Below are 22,583 nucleotides of genomic sequence, written 5' to 3'. Positions count from 1 at the left end.
GCCTCTCTGGAGACACTTACCTTCTCACCTTTGCTTCCTTTCAGGCCCCTCACTCCAAAGGCCCCCTGTAGAAACATGGAAAAGTAAGAGAACTATCATAGCCGGCATGATGTATTTCCACCAGAGTTATCCTCCCAGTCCGCCTGGAATTATCCGTCTGGACATGAGGTAGAATTTTCTAACAGTTAGAGCAGTTCCTCAGTGCAACAGGCTTCCCCAGGAGATGGTAAGTTCTCCTTCCTTGGAGGCTTTTAAGAAGAGGTTAGATCGATGGCCATCTGTCAGCAATGCTGATTCTATGACCTTAGGCAGATGATGAGAGTGAGGGCATCTTGGTCCTCTTCTGGGCCTGGAGTAGGGGTCACTGGGGGTGTAGTTGTGAATTTCCTACATTGTGCAAGGGGTTGGACTAGATGTCCCTGGTGGTCCCTTCCAACTCTATGATTCTATGCTAGATCTGGGGCCACTTGGGATGGTACTACGTCTATGGAGAGTTACTTGACTTAAATTGATTTAGAAGGCTGCAACTCTGCTTAGGATTGCAAAGTGAGTAACCAGGCCAGATGAGAGGCAATCTGGTCTGAAGATAACCTGGTTATGTGCCTTGAACAGAAGAACCTTACCCAGTGTGTGTGTGATGTGCCACTGATATGGGTGCCAACCTCCAGGTGGTGGCTGGAGATCTCCTGCTATTGCAACTGATCTCCAGGAGACAGAGATCAGTTCACCAGGAGAAGATGGACACTTTGGAAGGTGGACTCTATGGCATTATACCTCATTGAAGTCGTCCCCCCCAAACTCCGCCCTCTTCAGGCTCCACACTCAAATACCTGGATTTCCCAACCCAGAGCTGGCAACCTTAGCCATCAAGTCGCTTCCAACTTATGGCGACCCTATGAATTAATGACCTACCAAATGTCCTATCGTTAACAACCTGGCTCAGGACTTGCAAACCAAAGGCCATGGCTTCCTTTATTGAGTCAAGCCATATCAAGTTATGCCTTCCTTTTTCTCCTGCTGCCTTCAACTTTGCCTAGCATTTTTGTCTTTTCCAGTGCATGTTGTCTTCTCGTGATGCGTTGGGTTGCCAACCTCCAGGTGATGGCTGGAGATCTCCCCCTATTACAACTGATCTCCAGGAAACAGGGATCAGTTCCCCTGGAGAAAAATGGCCGCTTTGGAGGGTGGACTCTATGGCATTATACCCCATTAAAGCCCCTTCCCTCACCAAACCTTGTCCTTATCAGACTCCACCTCCAAAACCTCCAGGTATTTCCCAACCCGGAGCTGGCAACCCTAGTGGTGCGACCAAAGTACAATAGTCTCAGTTTAGTGATTACCCTACCCACTCCTAACTATATTCCTTGGAGGTAAATACCATTTATTTTAGTGGGACTAAACTTTCAAGGAAGTCTGCTTAGTGCTGCAGCTAAGGTTGCCAACCTCCAGGTAGTAGCTGGAGATCTCCTGCTGTTACAACTGATCTCCAGCTGATAGAGATCAGATCCCCTGGAGAAAATGGGCACTTTGGCAATTGGACTGTATGGCATTGAAGTCCCTCCCCTCCCCAAACCCCGCCCTCCTTAGGCTCCGCCCCCAAACTTCCTGCTGGTGATGAAAAGGGACCTGGCAACCCTACCTGTGACCGAGTTAGGGTTGCCAACCTCCAGGTACTAGCTGGAGATCTCCCACTATTACAACTGTTCTCCAGCTGATAGAGATCAGTTCACCTGGAGAAGAGGGGCCTGGCAACCCTACAAATTCTAATTCTGGAGGTAATGGAAAAGGAAGGTGAGAAGTACCTACCTTGACTCCACGGGGGCCTGGATAGCCGACTGGTCCCGCTGCACCAGAGGGTCCCTGGAAATGAAAGAGTTTGAAAACATGTCTCTCAAACATTCCTTGAGAAGCTCATTAGACACAGTTGCCCTGAGACTGCAGAAGTGAGGGAGAAGGATATTCAGGCCTGTGCAACCAGCTTGAGAACTAAAGTCCACTAGGATTCCTGGACTCCTCTCCAGGAAAAAACAATTACGCCGTAGCAAGAGTAAGACCAATCTGGCTGCGGTCACAGACAGCTGCAGGAAGCTGCTTGAAAGAACTCTGCTTCAAGTAAGGTGGCCAACTGCCTGGAGAAAAAAAAAGTCATGCCCCTTGAATACAGGCTTAATGGTAGGGTTGCCAATCTCCAGGTGATACCTGAACCTAATTAACAGCACATGGGCTCAGAATCTACGTATAGTAATCACAATGCAAAAAAGTAATAGTTGCAAAAACCATTAATACATGACGACCAACTGCCAATAGAAAAACAATTATATTCAACAGGCATTCAAGGCATGCCAGTTTTAAATGAGGAAACAAATGAATAAGTAGGCATAAGTTCTGCCTGCTACAGGAAAACGAAAACAAGTGGGGAAATGAACAAATAGTACAAAGGCATTCACCACATGCCACTATACATAGACCCCATAAGCTGCACAGTACCAAAAGTCCTATTGGTCCTATTACCTCTTGCCAGGTTGTTCACCTGCAGTCACACCGGATGGCCCGGTTGTAGACTCTTCGTGGCAAAAGACTCCATGTACATGACTGCTGACACTGTTCCGCATTTGCGGGGGTTTTTAGTTTCCTTTGGTACTGTGCAGCTTATGGGGTCTATGCATAGTGGCATGTGCCGAATGCCTTTGTACTATTTGTTCATTTCCCCACTTGCTTTTTGTTTTCCTGTAGCAGGCAGAACTTATGCCTCCTTATACATTTGTTTCCTCATTTAAAATTGGCATGCCTTGAATGCATGTTTAATATAATTGTTTTTCTACTGGCAGTTGGTCGTCATGTATTAATGGTTTTTGCAACTATTACTTTTTTGCACTGTGATTACTGTACTTAGATTCTGAGCCCACATGCTGTTAATTAGGTTCAGCTGTATTCTGTTGCCAGCATAGGTTTCCTTTTACTAATCTCCAGGTGATGGCTGAAGATCTCCTGCTACTACAACTGATCTCCAGCCGATAGAGATCGGTTCCCCTGGAGAAAATGGCTGCTTTGCCAATTTTGACTCTGTGGCACTGAAGTCCCTCCCCTCCCCAAACCTCGCCCTCCTCAGGCTCCGCCCCAAAAATCTCCAGGTATTTCTCGACTCCGAGCTGGCAACCCTACTTAATGGGAAGTTTTTTTACCAGGGGATGCCATGAAAAAGCCTCTGCTGCCAGTTTTCATATGTTACCCCTCTATTAAATAGGAGAGGAAATTTCTCTCCAGGCCTGTTGGCAACCCTAGTTGCAACTGCCAGTTGTCCTGAGACTTCTGGCATGAGGAGAAGGACATTCTGGCCTCTGTTTGTGGGCTCTTTGATCAATAAAAGCCACAATTTCATCTAAGCAAGAACACATTATGCAAGCTTCCAAGGTTTCCAGATTCTTCATCAGGCTAGATGTTAAAAGCAAGGTAAAAAATGTGGAGGGGGGTACCTTAGGCAGAGATTGTGTGGCCTCTTTCTCTCTCCTGCCTTGTGGATTTCAATGGTCACAGGGGGTGTCTAGAGGGGAACATGTAGGGATGCCAGCCTCCAGGTGGGGCCTGGGGATCTCCCGGAATTACAGCTTTGAAAGTGGACTCTATGACAATATACCCCATTGAAGCCCCTCCCCTCCCCAAACCCCACCCTCCTCAGGCCCCATCCCCCAAAAAATCTCCAGGAATTTCCCAACCCAGAGCTGGCAACCCTATGCAGAAGGAACCCTTTTTTTCCACTCGAAGAAGCAAGCAAAGTTGAAATGAGGGTTGTACAAAACATTTTACACAGTGCTATATTCCTCTTAGGAGCCCCGTGGCGCAGAGTGGTAAAGCTGCAGTACTGCAGTCGAAGCTCTGCTCACGACCTGAGTTCGATCCCAGCAGAAGTTGGTTTCAGGTAGCCGGCTCAAGGTTGACTCAGCCTCCCATCCTTCCGAGGTCGGTGAAATGAGTGCCCGGCTTGCTGGGGGTAAAGTGCAGACGGCTGGGGAAGGCACTGGCAAACCACCCCATAAACATAGTCTGCCTAGTAAACGTTGGGATGTGACATCACCCCATGGGTCAGGAATGACCCGGAGCTTACACAGGGGACCTTTACCTTTTCATATTCCTCTTAAAATGCTGGTAATGCCTACCCAGAAGGACAAGAGCCTACAATAGGTCTCCTCAGAAGTAAACCTCCTCCCACAAAGCTCCTGCTTTTCCTATATTTCTCCTTTTGTTCCTTTAAAAAAACCCTAATTATTTCTTGTGTCTTTCCAGGTAGCCCTTTTTTTTACTTCTTGGGAACACTTAGTTATCAGCTGTCAGGGAAAAGGCTTGAATACTTTCTGTTGTTGTTGTTGTAAAAAGCAATTAAAGTCTCATTTTAAAAAAAATATTTAGTGTTGGAATAACATGATTACCAAATAACTATATATATATATATATATTTAAATCTGTGATTTGGCTTGTTATAAAATGAAAATGCAACAACCCCCAGGTCTTAATCCTGCTCTTCTAACAGCAGCTGGTAATTAACCATTTAATCATGACTGTTGAGGGACCAAATGGCAGAGAACAGGAAGCAACTAATTAGATAGAACAGAGAAGCATTTTTAAGACAGTTGCCCTAGGAAGCCATGAGAGAGCTTTTACTGTCTACACAAGATGCCTCGGTCTGCAATTACATTTTAAGTCATTAAAAAAATCTCCACAAATCAGGTCAGGAAAAAAAACAGGGGGAAAGAAAATCCATGAAAGATACTGGGATGCGATTGATTGATCACAGCATAATCCAGACTATCTATATATATGAAAAAAATAGTAAATAAATTGGGGTAATTCCAGACTAAATGGCTAGCCAATCCCTCTACCTTTTCCCCTCCCTTCTCCTTCTTTGGTCTTTTCAAATTGTAAGTCTGGACACTGGGTCTGTGCCTAGGGTTGCCAAGCTCCAGGTGGTGGCTGGAGATCTCCCGCTATTACAACTGATCTCCAGGCAACAGAGATCAGCTTCCCTGAAGAAAATGGCAGCTTTAGATAGGGTTGCCAGGTCCCTCATCTCCACTGGCGGGAGATTTTTGGGGCGAAGCCTGAGGAGGGCGGGGCTTGGGAGGGGAGGGGCTTCAGTGCCATTAGAGTTCAATTGCCAAAGCAGCCATTTTTCTCCTGGTGATCTGATCTCTATCGGCTGGAGATCAGTTGAATTAGCAGGAGATCTCCTGCTACTACCTGGCAGTTGGCAACCCTAGCTTTAGAGCATGGACACTATGGCATTATGCCCTACTGAAGTCCCCCCTCCCCTAGGGTTGCCAGCCTCCAGGTGAGGGTTGGAGATCTCCCACTATTACAACTGATCTCCAGGCGATATAAATCAGCTCCCCTGGAGAACATGGCTGCTTTGGCAATTGGACTCTGTGGCATTGAAGTCATTCCCCTCTCCAAGCCCTGCCCTCCTCAGGCTCCACCCCCAAAATCTCCAGGTATTTCCCAACCCAGATATGGCAACCCTCCCCTTCCAACACCCTTCCTAGGCTCCATCCCCAAAATCTCCAGGTATTTTCCAAGTGGGAGTTGGGAACCCTAGCTGTGCCTCTGGATTACTGCAAGCTGCTTCGGGGAATAATAATCCAAACCCGGGGTGGGGGGTCCCCAATCTTGATATTCTTATGGCCACGTTTGGAAATCTGAGAATGGGCACTGCCACAAAATGGCGGCCGTGGAATGCTGGGGCCGCTCCAAAATGCTGGGAGGTTGCAAACCACGCATCCCCTATGGAGAGAGCCGTTTCTGAAGGGGCATGCCCTGCAGACACAAAGCTGAATGCTCTAGATTAGCACCTCCTGATCCAGTGAGGTGGTGGAAAGCTACTATTGGTCTGGGGGGGAGGAGATAACACTATGTCAAAGAAGCCCATGGGTGCCAGGACACTCACAGGTGCCTCACTGGGGATTGCTGACCTGAAAAGAGGCATATAAATATACGTTGACTGACTGGTTTATCCCGATTTGCACATCGCTTCTGAGTTTTTGTCATGGGTGGGGAGGGGAGATCACATCCATAGCTGATAGCCTTGTACGTAGGTTGCCAACCTCCAGGTACTTGCTGGAGATCTTCTGCTATTACAACTGATCTCCAGCTAGGGTTGCCAATCTCCAGGTAGTAAGCAAACACAGGAGCGAAAGTGTATCACAAAGTGCAAAATATAATATGTTACAAGCTACATAACATGAAAAACAGGACCAATGACAGTGCAACAATATATCTGTCTTAATAGCTATACATAGCCAAGTAAATAACACAGGATTACTATCCCCAAATGGGCTTGCATGTACCAATATTGGTACAACATCCTGTAATAGTATATATAATAGTGAATCTTCTTATTTTCAGATGTCCTTCAGACAGGTACAAGAGAAAAAGCAGGTTCCAAAATGTCAAGAAAAGAAGGGGAGACGGCTGTTTCCAATTCTTCCTCAGTCCCTCTTCAATTCAATACATGACTGTACAAAGTGTCTCAATTTATAACTGGAACCACCTCTAGTATAATCCAATTTTCATAAGTTCCATCATTAAGAAAGTCAGATCGGTTCCCAGAGGGATACCCCTCCCCAAACCCCGCCCTCCTCAGGCTCCACCCCAAAAACCTCCTGCTGGTGATGAAGAGGGACCTAGCAACCCTATCTCCAGCCGACAGAAATCAGTTCACCTGGAGCAAATGGCCGCTTTGGCAATGGGGCTCTATGGCATTAAAGTCCCTCCCCACACCCCACCCTCCACAGGCTGTGTCCCAAAAACCTGCCACCGGTGGCGAAGAGGGACCTGGCAACCCTACTTGTAGGTCTCTCTTTAGCATGCTCTTCTGGTTCAGGCTTACCTGGGTTCCTTTCTCCCCAGGTGGCCCTTCTCTTCCCGGGTGACCCTGCAAAGCAATACAAGATACATGGCTGAAGGATGCACCTGCCTGGAAAGACGATGCTCCTATAAACTAACAAAATGAAAAAGTACACCTGTCATTCTTCCGTTTCTTATAGCTACTCCACACAGAGCTGGCTGGTGGGGAGGTGCAAGTGTGTCCCATTTTGTTTTATATTTGTTTAGACTTTTGCCATCGGCCCTGGTTCGCTGCTTCTTGTTGCGCGTTTTGTAGATTCATTTGCACTGGTTCCTCGTGGCCCCTGGACTTTGTAGATCTAATTCATTCCATAGTTCTACACACAGTGTATATCGTTTACACGTATCATACACATAGACTGCTCCTTTACAGGCACACAGCCAACGCGCACCTTTTAAGATGGTGTGAGAAAGGTGGCCTGAAAATAACGCAGCGTGCGTTTTGATTCACACAAGAGAAAGACAAAATCAAAACGAGGTTTTTCAAGTTCAACCAGCAGTGCTGAGAACGCCAAAGTCATCTCTAGCAGTTGGTCTACTCTGAGTAAGAGGCATTGTACTTACTGGGGGTCCATCCACACCAGCCAGTCCAGGAATTCCTGGTTTTCCCGATGGACCCTGCCAAAAAAACAAACAAAAAGGAATTACCAGTTTGTGTGTGTGTGTGTTTTAATGGGTTTGGTTGTTGCTGTCTTGAGGACTCCCTAACTTGGGTGGAAAGGCAGTGTAAAAAAGTTTTAAACTAATAAATAAACAAATAAAACATAGGACAGCCAGAAGAACTAGCCTAGATCCTGAAATGTTTGTAGCAAGGCCTTGCTTAGCACGCCACCCATTTGTCAGGTGGCATCACGAGACAGAGCCTTTTCAATGGTGGCACCAAGATTACTAGGGTTGCCAACCTCCAGGTAATAGCTGGAGTTCTCCTGCTATTACAATGGATCTCCAGCCAATAGAGATCAGTTCCCCTGGAGAAAATGGCCACTTGGGCCATTGGACTCTATGGCATTGAAGTCCCTCCCCTCCCCAAACCCCACCCTCCTCAGGCTCCGCCCCTAAAACCTCCCACCGGTTGCCAAGAGGGACCTGCAACCCTAAAGATTACGGTATTCCCTCCCTCAGGAGGCTCAATCAGCTACCTTTTTAGCAGCCTTTAGAACAGTGGTTCCCAACCTTTTTTTGACCAGGGACCACTAGGACTTTTTTGTTCGGTGCAGGGACCCCAAGGTTCAAAATAAAAATTCAGAGAATTTGAAAATAAACTTTAATCATAACTGTTAGTTAAACATTAAACTTAGAATAATATTTGAATATATTTTTATAATAGAGAACTTTTAATTGAAAATATTAATTTATTATGGGTTTTTAACTTTGTTTCGCGGACCTTAATTTAGTTCTCGCGGACCCCTGGGGGTCCGCGGACCCCTGGTTGGGAACCAGTCCTTTAGAAAGACTGTCAAAGCTTAGTCCTTCTGCCTCGCCTTTGCTTGACAGCCTTCCAGGAACTTTAGGGCTGGAAGGGCTGGATTTAGGTTTGATGAGGCTTTAAGCTATTGAAGGTAATGGGGCCCTTTATATGTCCAGCTGTCCTTTGTCAACAACAAATTGTCGCTGTTTTTTGCGATATTTTAGGGAGCAGGCTAGCAGGAGGGGACCATTACTTACATCATAGGCGCCTACACAACACAAAACACTGTTGCTGTATGTAGGTTTTATTTTGTTTTTTTATCTTATATTTTGGAAATGTACATCCAGTTTTTTTTCCTTTAAATTTTTTTGGGGGGCCCCAAGAGAGTGGGGCCCTAAGCTATAGCTTGTTTAGCTTATACGTAAATCCGGCCCTGCCTGAACGCTGTGTTAAACGTCTGCTATTGAAAGGGGGATGTCAGGGGTTCCTACATTATGCTGTAGACCTTTGACTCTCCTTCATGCTATTTCTGGGAGTCCCCTATTCTCTACAAGCATTATTTGGGGGAGGGGGGGCATTTTGAGCTGCAGTGGGAGCGAGCGAAATTCTTTTCCTCCGCTGATGGGAATTTGTTCCATCCGTAAAGGTTGACTGCAGGAGCCAAGTTCTTCTTTTTATCTGCTGAATCTGTTTTATGGCTTTTTCTGTTTTGGCTCCTTGATGGCAGTTTTGTAAATTGCTGGGTCATGGTGGCTTTAACACTCATACTACTGGAATTTTATTGCATTTATGTTTTAAGGTCTTGCAAGTTGCCTTGGTAGGAAGCCAGTGTGGTGTGGTGGTTAAGAGAGGCGGACTCTAATCTTGTGAACCGGGTTCGATTCCCCACTCTTCCACATGAAGCCTGCTGGGTGACCTCGGGCCAGTCACAGTTCTCTCCGAACTCTCTCAGCACACGCGGAGGCAGGCAATGGCAAACCACCTCTGGATGTCTCTTGCCTTGAAAACCCGACGGGGTCGCCATAAGTCAGCTGTGACTCAAAAGCACATTCCACCGCCACCGAGCTGCCTTGGTTTGTTATTTATCTGGGAATCTGCTTGTGAATTGGAAAAATTGAGGCTTCTTTTAGCAGAGGTGGATTTTAATACTATATTGGCAGTTGCCAAGTTTTTATCTCAGTCAATCAAGATAAAAAAATACTAATTCTCTTGTTGTCCGTCCATCTGTCTGTCCATCTATCTATCGATATAGTTCCTTTTTTAATTGTGATCTTAGTGTGATACTGTTCAGGGCTGAATTGGCCATATGAACAGTATCCTTAAAGTAAAGAGGGTTTGTTATGCTGAAAGAGGGTTTTTTAAAACAAATTAAGGCACAAATAATAACATCAAGTATTATTTGAATTTTGCCTCTTTCAGGACTGGGGCTTAGAAAACATGCTGTGTTAGTAACATATCTGGGTTGAGAGATGAGGCTTCCCAGACAGGGTTGAGCTTCAACAATCTCCTTTTTATCCATGAAAACACAGATGACCAACAGTGGACAACTCTTCGTTGAAACGATTGTTGCTTTTTATCTATTTAGATATTTATATCTGACTTTTCTCCTCACTGGGATCTCAAACCAGCTAACAACATCTTGCTCCCCTCCTCCATTTTATCCTTACTGCAACAACCCCATGAGGTCGGTTAGGCTGAGAGATTGTTAGTGGACTAAGGTCACCCAGCAAGTTTCCATGGCAGAGTGGGGGATTCAAACCTGAGTCTCCCAGACTGTAGGCCAATACTCTGGCCCCTGCACTACACTGCTGGTCAGGTTTTGTGACGGGGTATCTGCAGGTACCACTTGCAGTGCAATCCTCCCTCATTATAGCAGATTAAGAATGAATGGAGAATCATCCTTTACTAAGATGAGAGAAAGAGGAGGGAAAGGGAAGGGAATGGGGGGTCCAGAGAAGGAAGGGAGGCCAGCTGCTGTGAAACTGTCACTGCCCTCAACTGTAGGCCCGGTGGAACATCTCCAAACCATGCTACAGGACAACCAGAACAAGCCACCGCAGGTCTCCAAGATCGCCTCCCATCAAGTCCCAAATGATCCTGAACCAACAGTTTTATTCCAGGTTCATAGTAACCAAGACATTTCCTTCTCCCAGCTCACCTTGTTGCCCGGAAGCCCGACAGGACCTTGAGGACCAGGTAGACCCTACGGGAAAGAGATGGATCAGTTGGGATCATGGAAAAGGTCTTCCTTGGCCAAGAGTAATGAGGCCACTCTGGAAGCACCCTCACTTTCACTTCCAGGATTTCTCTTCCTCTTCAGGGCCAAGGCAGGAAGACACAAGGGCTGGAAGGTTCAAACAAAGACCAGCTGTGCCCAGCACTGATTGGCTAGTTCCCATGAATCACCAGGGACTCCACCCTCCCATGAGTAACTCTGTACTTCTAAAATAAGTTTAAAAGGGGAAAACCCCTAATACAACGATGAATAAATTATATGAGTGTTCATACGGTGCTTTTAACCTTAAAGTGCGGACAGCCTATTTGAAACTGGGGGCGGGGGGGGGGGGCATAAGCCAGCATTCAGTTTAACGTCATGAATGTCTGCAATTTACAGGGAAGTCAGGAAGGACCCAGGTCTACATCATCATCCCTTGGCATTTATTATGAGCTCTGTTTTAATAACAATCTCTCTTCACCCTCTGATCCCTAAGCCCTTATGTTCCTCTCCAATATCTTCTCATACACACACACACACACACACACACATACTAGAGAGCTAAGCATGTACCTGAGATCCAGGGTTTCCCTGTTGTCCTGGGGGACCGGGCTCACCCTGTATGCCCTGGGGACAGAAAATCCTGCAGTCATTACATATACTTGTATCTACTATCTCTCTATGACACAGGGAAAGGGAAGAATGCATGTACTGGTGTCAGGACAATGGAAAACTGCTGCAGTTGATATGTATTCTAACAGATGGAATGTTTTGAAAAGGAGGTCTGGATCTTTATCCAGCTGAATTCCAGCCCCCTCCCCTTTCAACAGGCAGTTCTGAGGGTTGGGGTGATCCCATATGTGATGGACAGCTGCATTCCACGGAATTGTCCCAGTGATAGAACCCCTTGACTGACAGGGAGTTTGAATAGAATTCTGAGAATGGCAGTTGGAGAGTTCTGACAGTTGAGAACTGACACATGACTGGGAGAGAAGTTAACAGACAGAGCTTGGAAACAGCTGTGTGAGCTGTAAGCTGTCTGGTGGAAGATTCTCCTCAGGAGTGAAAAGGAATAATTTTGGGGGTTATGGATCCATAATCAGTTATCTAGGGAAGATAGCTCTAAGGTTTATAGAGTGATTCCTAAGAGTTTAATGGGATATAGCTCTGTGGAAAAGGGTGATCCCAGGCCAGTTTGAGAGAGAAACTGGGGAAATGTGTTAAGGTTTCTAACTCCTATAACTAAAGAACCACTGTGAAAAAGAAAGAAGCTTAAGTTTAAGAAGCAAACCAGTGGCTACCAACAGAAATCACTCTCAGTAGAAAATAAAGGTTTAAACACTTGTATGTGAACCACCTTGATAAATTTGGAAGTAGAATACATCACTACAACCTAGCCATCTCAAACTTCTCAGTTCTGTTATTCTGTTACAATCAACATTCCTGTTATGAATAATTGCTGACCTGACTTTTAAATCCCCCAGAAAGAGACAAATATGACCATTTTCAGCTGTATTTTGAAAAGCCTCTTGGATGCCAAATATTTCTGACCATTTTATTATTCAAAATAAGTCTCTCCGTCATACCATACATTGGCTGGGAGGCGCAGCTCAGTAGCATTTTACCTAGGATAAAAAACAACAACAACCCTGCATCCCAGCCAAGAACCATCTACAAGAACCTGTACTAGCACATCCAGTCATTTATTCATTTCAGCAAACTATGTCCATTTATGCTTGGTAATTAGCAGCACATTCCAGGCTGAAGTGCCCCGCATATTTTTTTGAGTTCTTCACGCTGAACCGTCATTCCAGAAGTCACTGCAAAGCCAGCGCATACCTGCTTTGCATTTCTTAAGAGCCCCTTTAACGTGACCTTTTTTTATTTTCTCGGTCCCCGCCTCAAAGCATACACTCAAGGAAGCATGAAGAATCACAGCCACAGGTTAGCTATGCAAACGACGACTGCTAATGGCTATGCAAACGAAGGAGCAGGCGAGTGGGGGGTGGAATTTGTTTGACTTTCTCCTCTTGCTTCGGGTCCGTGAATAGGCATTTTAAAGGCCAGATTTTAAAAAGGAGCTTTGAGCGAGCATCAAAATTGACCCTGCATAAATGGCCTGTGAGTATTTGTGATTGCTGACCAAAGAACATGATCATTCCTTATTTCTCACACCCTAGAGAAACAATTTCTGTCCAATCCATTGTCAGCCTTTGCCTCTAAAAAGTTCTAAGCCCTGGATTCTGGCTGGACTCAGAGCTAGACTTTGGACCTCCTCTTGAGAATAAGTGATTGTGCCTAAAGTGCCCTTCCAAGACACCCAAACAGAAATCCATTGTTTCACAACTGTCTTGTTTGTCTCTAAGCAGATATAATTCTGTAATATAAAAAAAGCACATGCTGTATATGTGAAAGTTTTGGATTACGCTCCTAGGTAGTTGAAAGGCTGCCTTTAAGCATGCAATCCTAGGGGGTGGGCAAGCTCCTTAGGAGCTGGCGTGACCCCGCGCTGGAGTAAGTGCCCCTTTAACCCGGGTTAAAGGGGCACTTACACTGTCCTGGGGAGCAAATATGCTGGCGTCGGGGAGATGCGGAACGGTGCCGGCCCCCACCACTAGCACAGCTGTGCCAGCAGGGAATGCCTGGAAGGGAAAGCAAAGCCCACACCAGTGTGGGGGGCGTTCCCGGGGTGTTCCTAGAGGCAGAGCTGCCTTTAAGCAGCTTCCTAACCCATTTTGCCCCGGGAATACCCCCTGCTTGGTAAGATACAGGGACCCATTTGGCTTATTTGATATTCCTTAAAAGCAATGGCTAAAAGACTGAATTCTGATTTGTTCTAACAGACAACTAGTTTTGTGTGTGTGTAAAGTGCCTTCAAGTCGCAGCCGACTTATGGCAACCCCTTTTGGGGTTTTCATGGCAAGAGACTAACAGAGGTGGTTTGACAGTGCCTTCCTCTGCACAGCAACCTGGTATTCCTTGGTGGTCTCCCATCCAAATACTAACCAGGGCTGACTAGTTTTAATATGCATTAAATAATGTTAGGAGATTTGATTGTACTTGCATGTTTAATTACATTCTGTATAAGTTCAATAATTTTAGTTCTTTATTTTATACTGTCTTGTTTAATAAAAAAAACAATCATTCCTTTTTCAATAAAGGATAGAAAAATGCATACAGGTGTTAGTTCATTTGCTGGTTACCTAAAGAGAGAAACATAAGGACCTGTGGTCCTGGAAAATACATTGTGTTATCAAAAAGTTGGAAAAGGTGACAGCCTTTTCTAATTAGATAAAATGGGGAGAATTGTGATACTGTGGATACCAGCCAAGAGCAAAGCCTTGCCTTATTCTTAGTTCACATTTCTCTAAATGTTACGAGACAGAAACACTGTCCGTTACACTTCTTTAGTGGTGTAGCCTTGCTTTTTCCTATGGGGCATTTTCCTGTTTTACTTTTTAAAATGCTTTTATTTTCCTGTTCGGTGGCCAGGAAGCCTCTATGGAGGAGGCACGGCTGTGCCACTCCTGGCTACCATGCATCTAACACCCCCCTCCGGGATTGTGCTGCCCATTGCAAACCAGCATGCATGCATTGTTATAGCAACCAATCAGCATTCACTTTGTGCCGAGGAGATATATGAATTACAAAACCGGAGCCTCGGATCAAATCCATTTTTTCCCCCTTGATGATTTCGTTTCGGTCTTGATTCAATGCACTGCACCCTACAGTCTTCACAGCACAGACGTCTGTGCCACACTGTAAATGCAAGAATCCCTTCCCACCGCGACGCGATACGCTACTGCGAGGACACAGTCTATGAAAGCGTACAGAAGACGGCTGGCTCAATTGGATTATCCTCTGAGCAGCGTCCTCCAGTTAAGACTGTAATGGGCCAAGATGGCAATATTTTTGTCAGGCCAATCAGAATTCTGGTTGGTTGGCAGCCCTATTTGTGTCATGTCATGGTTCCTTCAGAAATAATTTACCAAAATCAAAATCAAACAATTGGTTTGGGGATTGGTCTGCTGTCCTTTTGCAGATGGGACAGCGCTTTAGTATGGCAGTTTTCTCTTTTATGTTGTGATCTGGGGTTGGGTCTATTTAAAAGGTTTTTTTAAAAAACAATAACTACATTGAAATTACATTAAAATTGCTTGCAGTAGGGAACAGTATAATTTATATTTTTTAAATGCGCTTAATGTTTTGAACGTTTCAGCGCCTTGTTGTCTCCACCTTGGGGATTCTATTTGGGTGGAAAGGTGGCATATAAATGTTTTAAATAAATAAATAAATTTGTAAAATGATGCCAAGGCTTAAGGAGATGTGCTCCTCATGAGGATTGCGCAGTTAGCCCTTCAGTCTAAGGAAGTTTAGACCCCCATTGGCATACTTAGGGTGAAAACGCATGGGAGGTTTTGCCTTGGATTTGCTGCTCTCTAAATGCACATTTTACCCAGCCAAATTCTCAACACTCAACAATAAGCCCCCATGCAGAGTTTGGAGAATTCTGATGGGGGAAATGTGCATCTAGAGAGTGGCAAATACAAAGCAAAACCTCCCATGCATTTTCACCCTTAAAGTTATATTTACCGTTGGGATTTGTTGTTCTAATGTGCATCACCTTACACTCATCTTCAATTAACTTCATTTGCCACATTCATGCCCACTTAAACGATTTGTAGGGATCCTTGGCCTTGCTTTTCTCCATCCTGAATAATTTTGTTTCATCTGCAGACCTGGCCGCTATGCTGCTCACCTCCAGTTCCAGATCATTTATGAACAAATGAAACAGCACAGATCCCAAAGCCAACCTTTGTGGGACCCCTCTTTGTGGGACAGCTCTCCCTCCACTTGTTCCTAGTATATTTCTTGTAGTTTAACCAATTTTTAATCCATAAAAGGACCTGTCCTCTTACTCCATGACTGCTAAGCTTACTCAGGAGTTTTTGGTGAGGTACCTTGTCAAAAACTTTTGGAAAGATCAAGTATTTCATATCCACCACACAGAAGGGCAACTGGCACAAGGTGCAGATGCTGTCCTAGAGTAAGCACATTTGCCACATCCATAGCCTTCCTTTAGCACATATGTCCCTCTGCATTGTGGTATGCACACACCCTGCCTTCCCCTCTACCACATCTCATGGATTGACCCCTGCTGTTTGTGGTCTCTTACCAAATTGCCTTTGGGTCCAGGGGCCCCATCGATACCACTGGCACCCTGTGGAATGAAAAAAATAATACACGTCAAACACAAGTTTCTGCACAGAACGAACTAGGGGAGGGGCCGTGGCTCAGTGGTAGAGCATCTGCTTGGCATGCAGAAGGTCCCAAGTTCAATCCATGGCATCTCAGTTAAAGGGACCAGGCAAGAAGGGGATGCAAAAGACCTCTGCCTGAGACCCTGGAAAGCCGCTGCTGGTCTGAGTAGACAATACTGACTTTGATGGATCGAGGGACTGATTCAGTATAAGGCAGCTTCATGTGTTCAAACTAGCGGAAGTGCTATTTTCAGGCTTGTCTACATGATGTTATCCTGGGTTCATTCGGTTTCTGTATCTCTCCCTGGCTTTGTTGCGATCCTTCCTAAACCTGGCACATCTTTTTGAAAGATCACAGTCAAAGCTCCTTTGGTTGCTGTGCGGATGGGAAGGCCTGCATTTCTGCAGCGCCCGCCCACCTAGGTGACATTTCCCTTGCCTCGGCCCCCCATGCTGTCATTTCCTACCATAACACTAGAGGGCTTCTAAAAAACCCCAGTAATTGTCAGATTAGAGAGCCAGCGTGGTGTAGCGGTTAAGGGCAGCGGACTCTAATCTGGAGAACTGGGTTCGATTCCCCACTCCTCCACGTGAAGCCTGCTGGGTGACCTTGGGCCAGTCACAGTTCTCTCAGAACTCTCTCAGCCCACCCAGAGGCAGGCAATGGCAAACCACCTCTGCACATCTTTTGCCTTGAAAACCCTATGGCGTTGCTATAAGTCAGCTGTGACTTGACAGTACACACACACTATACCTCTCCTGGTATGAACCCAGAGGTTACCTCCAACCCTATTAGAGCTCACTATTGACTGTTGCCTCTCTTAAAGTTATCAGATCGGCTGCAGCTCAAATACTTTTGAAGTTTTGAAGACTTGTATATTGGGTGGGATGTCTCTGCCTGAATTTTGATGATTACATTCCAACTGTTTTGTTACAGTGTTTTGTTAGCAATATTTTCTAAACCACCATTCCACCCCCACCCACCCCCGTCAAGTCACAGCTGACTTATGGTGACCCTGTAAGGTTTTTCAAGGCAAGAGACGTTCAGAGGTGGTTTGCCACTGCCTGCCTCTGCGTCATGCCCTGGTTATTCCTTGGAGGTCTCTCATCCAAATACTTACCGGGGTTGAGGCTGAGAGTGTGTGACTGGCCCAAGGTCACCCACAAGTGGGGATTCGACCCTGGGTTTCCCAGGTCTTAGTGTGACACCTTAACCACTACACCATGCTGGCTCTCAAACCCCACTAAATGGTAAGAAAGGGAAGACCGAAATAGTTTGAAAAATAAATAAATGTGGTTGGTTAACGATAGCCAACCATGGAAAAGAGAGGGGCTCATACATGAGCAAGGTTGCCAGGACACTCTTCACCACTGGCAGGAAGTTTTTGGGGCGGAGCCTGTGGATGGCGGGGTTTGGGGAGGGGAGGGACTTCAATGCCCTAGAGTCCAATTGCCAAAGTGGCTGTTTTCTCCAGATAAACTGATCTCTATAGGCTGGAGATCAGTTGAAATAGCAGGAGATCTCCAGCTAGTACCTGGTGGTTGGCAACCCTATGCATGAGAGGAGGGTATGTCCAAACCTGTGGCTTGCTCCCAATCTCCTTATAATAGGTACAGGGATGACGGGTGTGACACCCATGCCAAGCTTTAAATAGTTTTTTCTTGAAAAGCAGAAGTCAAAAACTTCCCCACCAAAACTACTAAAAAAACACCCCACATTCAAATCACATGCTCAAACAGAAAGTTGGGTTTATTAAATGTGCCCTTTGAATGCGGTCCTTCACACTTGGGCAGAGGAGACAGCTCCGTAAAGGAGCGCCTACTATGCATGCAGAAGGTCCTGGGTTCAATCCCCAGAATATCAAGTTAAAGGTAGTAGGTTTAGGTTTGACTTCCGCCTAGGGTTGCCAGATCCCTCTTCACCACCGGTGGGAGGTTTTTGGGATGGAGCTTGAGGAGGACGTGATTTGGGGAGGAGGGGGACTTTAGTGCCATAGAGTCCAATTGCCAAAGCGGCCATTTTCTCCAGGGGAACTGATCTCTATCAGTGGGAGATAAGTTGTAATAGCAGATCTCCAGCTAGTACCTGGAGGTTGGAACCCTACCTATGCCTGAGACCCTGCAGCTAGTCAGAGTCATCAAAATATTTGCTAGACCAAATCTCTGGGTCTTCACACGCACACGTGTTCATCAACCAAATCATTACAGAGATGGCTCAGGCCACCCCAAGGCAATCCCTGCCTCTGCGCCATGTTTACGTCTGTTCTTTTCAAGCACAGGAAAAAAAGAGGGAAGCAAATGCCTACCGGTGGGCCGGGGGGACCAGGAGGGCCTCGCGAACCAGGCAAACCACGCAGCCCCTAGGAAGAAAGATGAACAAGTTAGTCACATCATGAGAGTTCTGCTGGTTCTTCTAAGGGCCTTTCCCACATGATAAAAACAAAAACAAAAAAAGTGTTCTCCGATTACTGCTTTATCCTTTACTTCCATAAGCCCCGATCCATCCTATTTTCATCCCAAGATACTATTATTATCATTAGGATATCTTGTCCCTGTATAAAATGTGGGAGGCAGATCATGAGAGAGACTAGGGGTCTCTGGGGGTGTGGGGGGGGGAGGTAGCTGTGAATTTCCTGAATTGTGCAGGGGTTGGACTAGATGACCCTGGTGGTCCCTATGACTCTATGAGGAGTCTATGAGGAGGAAGGATTCTATGAGGAGGAAGGCCATGCTGCAAGGTGATAGTCACTGACTGAGTCATTTGTGCTTTTCTTTCTTTCTTTCTTTCTTTCTTTCTTTCTTTCTTTCTTTCTTTCTTTCTTTCTTTCTTTCTTTCTTTCTTTCTTTCCTTCCTTCCTTCCTTCCTTCCTTCCTTCCTTCCTTCCTTCCTTCCTTCCTTCCAAAAAAAGGCTTTTAAAACAACCAACATAATGATTTGAGCAGTGCAGGGGCATGCCATCTCTCCTGCACTGTGTGGATCACGGTACCATCAGCATGAAAATAAAACTCCCTGAAATTATAGTAGCAAAGTCTGTGTAATGAGAAGGATTTTGTACAGAAAATGGGTGGTGGTGGTGGGGGGAGACGTCGAGCCACTCTTTACTTTTGACCTCACAGCTACTACCCAATAGGAGCCCATGACACATGCAAGCCACCTCCATGCGGAAATCTCAGCGCTTTCGGCTGAGTCTAATTATCCAGGAGAGACATGGATTTTTCCCAGTATGACATTTAGTACATGTGTGTGGGAGGGGCCATGGCTCAGTGGGAGAGCATCTGCTTGGCATGCAGAAGGTCCCAGATTCAATCCCCGGCATCTCCAGTTAAAGGGACTAGGCAAGTAGGTGATGTGAAAGACCTCTGCCTGAGACCCTGGAGAGCCGCTGCCGGTCTGAGTAGACAATACTGACTTTGATGGACCAAGGGTCTGATTCAGTAGAAGGCAGCTTCATGTGTTCATGTGTGTAAAGTGCGGTCAAGTGGCAGCTGACTTATGGCAACCTAGTAGGGTTTTCAAGGCAAGAGACAAACAGAGGTGGTTTGCCGTTGCCTGCCTCTGCGCAGTGACCCTGGTATTCCTTGGTGGTCTCCCATCCCAGTACTAGCCAGGACCAACCCTGCTTAGTTTCTGAGATCTTACGAGATCGGGCTAGCCGGGGCCATCCAGGTCAGGTCTTTTTGCAAATGCGGCATGTAGTCCAACAGCAGAAGCACAAAAGAGTAGACCTAAGGCGAAAGATACCCGTCACACCAACCAGAAGTGCACTCTGATGTCACAGCAGGGCCAGATCCAGGTGTTTGGGGGGCCCTGGGCCGAGGGCCAATCCGATCTCTTTAGAAGTTCATTAACGGCAACCAAGAGAAAGGGTGAGTGTGTTTGTATCTGAGTATTTGGACCTGGAACGCAACACTTCCCCCTGTGTTATTTTCCCAGTCAAAATTCCCCACCCCTCAGAGCTTGCTATGTCCCCAACAGGGAAAATTTACAAGCACGTAGTTTCTCCTTATGAGGCTAAAAGCAGCTCGGGGGGGGGGGGCATTTTTATTGGAGAGGGAAAGGGTCATACCCTACCCTCCTCTCCCTTCCCCAATACCGATGACCCAATCCAAATGCCCCCTCCTTGCGATCGCCATTAATGGAAGTTTTAAAAGAATGGGAGATCTGTGCACAGATATTCTACATCTTGTCTAGTTGAGTACTGAGATAGGAAGAGAGAGAGGAGAGGGACAGAGATGGAGCTAGATTAGATGGTTTCTTGATTTGCTCCAGAATAGTAATTCTTTTCACATAGCATTTTATATGGGATTCAGTGCAATGTTTCCAGGGATGCAAGAGTTTCACACCTGTGGGGCATAATTTTTGCAGCTCCCCCTTCCCAAAGTAGCCGGAAATGCCCATTGCACTCCTCCTCCTGGGGGAGAGGGGATCCAAAAAAATACAATGGGGGGCATTTCAGGCTGCCACAGGAGGCGAGAACCTCAGAAATCATGAGCTATTTAGCACAGTTAAATAGTTAAACTGTGGAACTCCCTGCCCCAGGATGTGGTGATGGCTGCCAACTTGGAAGGCTTGAAGAGGGGAGTGGACATGTTCATGGAGGAGAGGGCTATCCATGGCTACTAGTCAAAACTGATACTAGTTGTGACGTATACTTATTCTCTCTAGTATCAGAGGAGCATGACTATTATATTAGGTGCTGTGGAACACAGGCAGGATAAATGCTGCTGCAGTCGTCTTGTTTGTGGGCTTCCTAGAAGCACCTGTTTGGCCACTGTCTGAACAGACTGCTGGACTTGATGGGCCTGGGTCTGATCCAGCATGGCCTTTCTTATGTTCTTTTGTTCTTATGTCCTTGTACCTGTGGAAACGTTCTGAATCCAACCCATTGTGTATATGTGAATAAGCAGATAGATAGTAATCTGAAGGTGTCATTGTACAAAGATCTGACATCTTCTCCCACAAAATGACAGAAGTTTTTAAAAAGTCAGCAAACAGCATATTTGAACATTGGCATTATCTAACTTCTCTCTCTCTCCCTTTCATTTTTGAGATCAAGTCTGTCCTCCCCCAATGTCATGCTTAGACGTACAAAACGAGAAATCTTCTGCAGATGATGATCACTTTCACAATACAGCACACAAAAGCTTTCACGCCCCTAACATGTCAACGATAGGTAAGCCATAGATACCTCAGGCGACACCTCCAGAAAAGACTGTGAAACACACACATCTTCTGTCAAATTCTGTCACTTCTTTCGTTTATGAAAAAGTCAGAGGGCCAATTCTTCGGTGGTTTATGCTTTCTGCTTGTTTGCACTTCCAAGCACAACAAGTCTCCTAAGATTCTTTACTTCCAGGCTCCCTGCCTCTTCCTCCCCCTCACAAATGCTTACGCTAACGCCATCCCAGGCTAGCCTGGATTTGGAGCGCAGATACTCACAGCTTCCCCAGATTGTCCTCCGGCGCCTGGTATACCTTCTGAACCCTGGAAAAAGAAAAAGGCAGAATACATGAACACATGAAGCTGCCTTATCCTGAATCAGACCCTCGGTCCATCAAGGTCAGTATTGTATACTCAGACTGGCAGCGGCTCTCCAGGGTCTCAGGCTGAGGTCTTTTCACATTGCTTACTTGCCTAGTCCCTTTACCTGGAGATGCATGGGATTGAACCTGGGACCTTCTGCATGCCAAGCACATGCTCTACACACTGAGTCACAGCCCCTCCCCATGGCTTCTGGGGTCTCAGGCAGAGGTCCTTTGCATCACCTACGTGCCTGGTCCCTTTAACTGGAGATGCCGGGGATTGAACCTGGGACCTTCTGCATGCCATGCCCTGCCACTGAGCCACAGCCCCTCCCCAGAATAAAAGCTCTCCTCTGGCACTTTGCAGTGTCCATCCCAGATACCTCAACGTGCTCTTAGGTTCAAAATACACCTGCCATTGGGGATTCCTCAACGTGTAATTGCCAAGTCCCTCTTTGCCACTGGCGGGAGGTTTTTGGGGTGGAGCTTGAGGAGGGTGGGGTTTGGGGAGAGTCCAATTGCCACAGAGTCCAATTGCCAGAGCGGCATTGGTATTGAAGTCCCTCCCCTCCCCAAACCCCGCCCTCCTCAGACTCCGGCCCAAAAACCTCCCGCCGGTGGCGAAGGGGGATCTGGCAACCCTAGCCAGCACTTAGCCTGGCCAAAAGGAAAGCCCTCCAATATTTGAAGATAGTCAGTTGATAAAAATAACATGGAAGGGTAAGCAGGGGGCCTGTGATCTTCATAATCCCTGTTTAATTAATTTGGAACATCCAGCAGGTCTGCTTTGGGGGTCTCTCCATCAACCCAGAAGAGGGTGCCGAGTTGTTTTCTGTTGCCCCAGAAGGTCGGACCAGAACCAACGGGTTAAAATTAAATCAGAAGAGTTTCCTTCTAGACATTAGGAAGAATTTTCTAACAGTTAGAGCAATTCCTCTGTGGAACAGGCTTCCTTGGGAGGTGGTGAGCTCTCCTTCCCTGGAGGTTTTTAAGAAGAGGCTAGGTGGCCATCTGTCAGCAATGCTGATTCTGTGACCTTGGGCAGATGATGAGAGGGAGGGCACCTTGGCCATCTTCTGGGCATGGCATAGGGTTCACTGGAGGTGTGAGGGGGAGGGCAGTTGTGAAATTCCTGCATTGTGCAGGGGGTTGGACTAGATGACCCTGGTGGTCCCTTCCAACTCTATGATTCTGTTATTCTAACCCCTGTGAGAAAAGCGCAGGACTTACCGCTAGGGTTGCCAGGTCCCCCCTCTACTCTGGTGGGAGGTTTTGGGGGCAG

General features: G+C 46.3%; 1 protein-coding gene across 1 annotated transcript in view; it reads right to left on the bottom strand.

The window, feature by feature from the left end:
• COL5A3 (collagen type V alpha 3 chain) overlaps positions 1-22,583 on the bottom strand; it is a 158,497-nt gene that overhangs the window by 65,630 nt on the left and 70,284 nt on the right. The window contains exons 20-28 of the mRNA XM_056867384.1: positions 21,219-21,263; positions 18,085-18,138; positions 15,694-15,738; positions 11,091-11,144; positions 10,461-10,505; positions 7,459-7,512; positions 6,878-6,922; positions 1,807-1,860; positions 21-65 (exon numbers count right to left, since the gene is read on the bottom strand). Coding sequence (XP_056723362.1) covers positions 21-65; positions 1,807-1,860; positions 6,878-6,922; positions 7,459-7,512; positions 10,461-10,505; positions 11,091-11,144; positions 15,694-15,738; positions 18,085-18,138; positions 21,219-21,263 — 441 coding nt within the window. The remainder of the gene's footprint in view (positions 1-20; positions 66-1,806; positions 1,861-6,877; positions 6,923-7,458; positions 7,513-10,460; positions 10,506-11,090; positions 11,145-15,693; positions 15,739-18,084; positions 18,139-21,218; positions 21,264-22,583) is intronic.

This window comes from Euleptes europaea, chromosome 1, assembly GCF_029931775.1.
Source record: "Euleptes europaea isolate rEulEur1 chromosome 1, rEulEur1.hap1, whole genome shotgun sequence".
Classification (NCBI taxonomy): Eukaryota; Metazoa; Chordata; class Lepidosauria; order Squamata; family Sphaerodactylidae; genus Euleptes; species Euleptes europaea.
The sequence above is the reverse complement of the archived record's forward strand: the minus strand, read 5'-3'. Positions and strand labels throughout refer to the sequence as shown.